Source organism: Palaemon carinicauda, chromosome 13 (genome assembly GCF_036898095.1).
Source record: "Palaemon carinicauda isolate YSFRI2023 chromosome 13, ASM3689809v2, whole genome shotgun sequence".
NCBI classification, from domain to species: Eukaryota; Metazoa; Arthropoda; class Malacostraca; order Decapoda; family Palaemonidae; genus Palaemon; species Palaemon carinicauda.
In genome coordinates, this window is record NC_090737.1 from 132,854,471 (window position 1) to 132,859,470 (window position 5,000).

Sequence of the window (5,000 nt, forward strand, 5' to 3'; positions counted from 1 at the left end):
CAAACCCGTGGACAGGATACCCCGAAGGGGAGACCACTTAGAAGCATAGAGAGACGATATCATTTGTGCTCTGATCATCATCAAAACGACATATGGTCCTGAATTTGGCCTCCCCCCCACCCCACCCTTTATTTGATGCCTTTATAAGAAGCGTCAAAAACAGAAGGACGAGGAGATCTACTCCTTGGGGGAGATTCTCGTCCGGCAGTCTTTAAACTAGGCCCGTTAATTACATAGGTATTATCGATGACCAAGGGAAGGACTATCCCTAGTCTCGGAGGATCTGGAACCCAGCCAGTTCTTCGGAGGTCGCACTCGACGGAGACTGATGCGGTCTTGTCGGATTCGCGTAAGTTTCTACAGGGTAATGACACAGTCTATTGATATCCGAATAGGATATGACTCGTGTCATTCGTTCGATTACTCGAATGATAGATCGAGGTAAACGGAAGGAGATGTCTCACAGGGGTAGAGTCTTACAATCAGTTAGTAGGCCAAATTCTTCAAGACAATGGCCGATCCCATATAGGAAACTAACTGGTTGATCGCAAAACCTTCCCTTGCACCACGGTTTAAAAATATTAGGCTCGTCTCACAAGGAGAGACTAACAGTAGAGCTTCTTACTGTCGAAGCGTGGCTGTATCCCAGCGCCCTCCGTCTTCCTATGAGATGGGATTCCGAATCCTGAGGAAGAGGGTTATAGACTGCTTACCATTTCCTACAGGATGTAAGATACAAGATCGTATCCTTGTAGCTAAAGTCTGGACCTTCTTTCCTCGACGAGAAGACAAGCCAAATATTTCAAGCTTGTAGAGGGGTTCTTTTATGAGAAAGGAATATACAAGTATTCCCAGCCACTCCGGTGTAAGAGGGGGGGGGGGGGGGGGGGGAGTTCCGGTTACAGGAAAATTCATCGTCCGACTTCATGAACAAGTCTTAGTTTCATGAAGTGTAGACAGATGTTTCCCCAAAATGGAAGCAGACGGAGGTTGGATGTGTTTTCACTAAGGTCTGTGGGCCTAAAGGCTTACGTGAGTGGAGAGAACACAGATTTTCAATCCTCGGTTATTCTTGTCAGTCACTTATCTAGGGCTGACTCGAATTGAAGCGAGTAAATTGTTATGGCTGTCGCTTAGACAGCACTGAACTTTTTCCCTAAAAGGGAGAGTATGACAGTAACCTCATGATGTTGTCTCTCTTGCTCGGGGGGAGGAGAAAACCGATTTAAAGAATCTGCCTCCCCTATCACCTCGGAGATTCAATTTGCTTCTGGAGACTGTCTAACTCGCGTAGTTCCTATTCAGGCAAAATCGGTTCGTGAGGCGTCCCATCAAAAAAAAAAGGAAAACCGGGGAGCTGGTACCAACCAAAGCAGCCCCGGGTTCCTAAGGCAATTTGTTCACAAATATTCCTATAGTATGAACGAAGTGTCAAATGAAAAATATGTACGTTCAAGGGAGGTGAACTGCTGAAAGTGTGCCTGATTCAATGCATAAACCTGGCCACCTTGAAGCAGATCCCTCTGATTTCACCACCGTCGAGAAAGTCTTGGGAACCCAAGAAGCCATGTTTGTAATACACAAACAAGAGACCAAAGAGCAAGGAGATATTCCCTCACGTGATGAAGGGAGTGTTCTTGGGTTCCTGGAAGGAAAAAACCATGATTCCATCAACTCTGTCTGGTCTAACAACGTAGGCCCAAGAGTGATGAGACACGATCTATGCCATCTAGGAGAGAGTGCTCTCTTGAGCAGCTCCCTCTTAGGAAGTTGCTGACAAACTAGACGCCTAGGATGTAGCAGGCTTGTGACCACTCGATTCCGACTAATGAACGTCGGGCCTCACAAAGGCCAGCAGACGAAAACGAAGCACTACCATCATGTAGGACAACGAATGACTAGCTGTTGAACATGAACAGCGAACGGTGCTATTAAGAAGCAACCGTGATAGACTATCCGTTGAAAAAAAATGGAGATTGGTAGCTGACAATTCGGGATCTACGGAATAGGTCAGGATCTTTTCCCTCAATACCGTGCTCATGATCATGATAGCCTCGTTCTAGGTGTTAGAACGCCTAATATGACCTCGTAAGAGACCCATTCATGAATGTGTACGTCTCCAACATGGGCGCCTCGCACAAGAGCATGAACATCTTGCCCAAGAGCGACTTGCTTTGAGCAAAAGCACCTCGCACAAGAGTTTCTTGTTCATGAGTGCTAGTAACTCGCATTAGAGCATGAGCATCTTATACGAGAGCGTGAGCGTCTCGCATAAGAGCGCGAGCGCCCTGTATGAGAGCGCGAGCACCCTGTATGAGACTCGCTCGAGAGCATGAGCGTCTCGCACGAAAGCGAAAGCGTCTCTCGAGAGAGCGTGAGAGTTTAACACGAAAGTGAGCGCACCTCACAAGAGAGCATATAACCTGAAAGTATGCTTCCACGAAGCTTTTAACTCTTGATCAAGTGTGTCTAGCCTGGTGTGTAGGCTTGTCACTCGTGATAGTGAGCATCCATATCGCGATCACGAGTGTAGTTCGTGATCTTACCACAAGACGCTCCCGATCCTAATCTCAAGTGTCTTGCTCGTGACCATGAGCGAGTATCTCATGATCGAGAGCTTCATGACCGAGTTACGGTCACAAGCGTCTCGCTCATGAGTGTGTAGCTCTCGACCATCAGCGTGAGCATGGTCGTGAACGTCTCTGGATGTGATCACGAGAATCATGCTTGAGTATGTAGTTCACGATTGTGAGACGCGATCGTGAGCATGAGCATCACTCCAAGATAGAGTGATCAGAGACGCAAACGGGGTCCCTAACGTTGGTAATGACTGTGAGTGTAACTCACGATCGCAAGAGCAAGCGCGAACGTGACCGTGATCATAGGTATTCCGCTTGTGAACGTGAGCATCACGCTCGTCAACGTAAGCACGATCATGAGCATTCCGCTCATGAACGCGATCATGAGCCTCCCCACTCGCTCGTCAGCGTGGGTAATAGCAAGCATCCCACTTGCGAGGGTGAGCACGACTGTGTGCATTCCGCTTGTGAACGTGATCATGGAAGCATGACAGCATTCACAATGTGGAAACTAATAGGTTATAAGTTGAAAAGAGGAGTACCTTAGAAATTCAAAAAGAGGTGGAAGCATGACAGCATCCACAATGTGGAAAACTAATAGTTTATAAGTTGAAAAGGGTGTACCTTAGAAATTCAAAAAGAGGTGGAAGCATGACAGCATTCACTATGTGGAAACTAATAGAAGTTGAAAAGGGGAGTACCTTAGAAATTCAAAAAGAGGTGGAAGCGTGACAGCATTCACAATGTGGAAACTAATAGTTTATAAGTTGAAAAGAGGGGTACCTTAGAAATTCAAAAAGTAGAAAAATGACAGCATCCACAATGTGGAACCTAAAGTTCGACTAGTTTTCTACTTTAAACCAACAGTCTCGCAATGGTCAAAATAAACCATGATGCATGTATATCATCTGTAAAGCTCACCACTGTAGCGAGTATTATTACTTTGGATCAAGGTAGAACAACTATTTTGAAGAAGTCAATATCTTTCATACCAAGAATTTTAGCCATTATATTGTCAATAGTTCTGATAAATAGCATTTCAAATGAATGTCTCCCATTCCTTCACAGTGCAATATCGGTCTACCGTCCATCACTAGTCTTCAAATTATCTACTATCAGCTGATTCCAAAACTCTTTATCTATAACCATAAATAAACAATTCTTCTTTAGACATTTCATATATCTAGATTTTTTATAAGAAATTAAGCTTACTGTATATTAATATCACTATGAAATTTGAATAACAATAAAAACACAACATTACCTCTACATAATAGGCCTTTGGGATAGGCGTTTCTTCATCTTGTAAGCTATAGAGATGGAGCTTGCCATTCTCAATAGAGATTCTGGCTGATCTTCTTTTATCGTTGGAGACTTGGAGGGCAAAGACTCGTCCTTGTTCCACAAGAAGCTTCACTGGTGTACGCATTTCCCAAAGCCCTAAAGCCTGATGGATAAAGTAGTTATTCATGCAACCAACACACTGTTTTCAATAACATTTATGCCTTAATTTACAGTTAAAAATTGCATAATACACGAAAATACAAACAAAGAAATATCTAGCTAACCGTGACTTGGCTTGAAAGATCCATCTCGCTGACAGAAACTCCTGTGATAGGACTGAGATGGCAAGCCTCTTCTTCCGGTTGATACATCAAGGACTTCATTAGGTTTTTTCCATACCTTTCCAAGACCTGTAATTCCTGCAAATAGTAAACCTCATAAGCTCCGAAATCATAACATAAGTGTGTCTATAAAACAACGAATAAAATTTCATAAAACCCTGTATATGATATTTACTTGGGAAAGATTTAAGAATTTCAGGCTGTGCCATATTTTCTATCTAGAAGTTCTATTATTTTTTGTGACAAAATGCTTAATGAAACATGGTTAATATAACCTGGAAATATAAAATACAAAGATATGAGTTACCCAAGGAAAATCTATTAATCATATCAAACATGTACATAAGTATTATAAATATTTGCTAGAAATGTAGACTTAAGAGGCAGTCAACTAAGATTACGCCTACAGTCTAGAGAGGAAACAATACCATGAGAAAAAAAATAGGGTTATGATCACTAATCCGGCCCCTGTGGTTGCGGAAAAATATGGTTATGATCAATAGTGGTAGCCTTTTGGAAAAGTCAGTCTCGCAATCTGTTGCATGGGCGTTTTGAGTGGGAGTTCGAGACCCACTTAAGGTCGACAAATTCTAGTAGCTCTACAACCTCACCATCTTTGTGAGCTATAGGGTTTTGGGGAGGCTATATGTCTACCTGCTGAGTCATCAGCAACCATTGCCTGGCACTCTTTAGTCTCAGCCTCATGGAGATGGGACTGGGGCACTGATCACATTCATACGGTTAGTCTCTATGGCACTGTCCCTTTCCTCTGGCATTCAATAGTGATCTTTAAACC

The 5,000-nt window shown here is 43.3% G+C and overlaps 1 protein-coding gene across 1 annotated transcript in view; it reads right to left on the reverse strand.

Annotated features, from left to right (window-relative positions):
- LOC137652454 (uncharacterized) overlaps nucleotides 1–5,000 on the reverse strand; it is a 16,451-nt gene that overhangs the window by 2,481 nt on the left and 8,970 nt on the right. The window contains exons 3-4 of the mRNA XM_068385839.1: nucleotides 4,148–4,282; nucleotides 3,844–4,026 (exon numbers count right to left, since the gene is read on the reverse strand). Of these exons, the coding sequence (XP_068241940.1) occupies nucleotides 3,844–4,026; nucleotides 4,148–4,282 (318 nt within the window). The remainder of the gene's footprint in view (nucleotides 1–3,843; nucleotides 4,027–4,147; nucleotides 4,283–5,000) is intronic.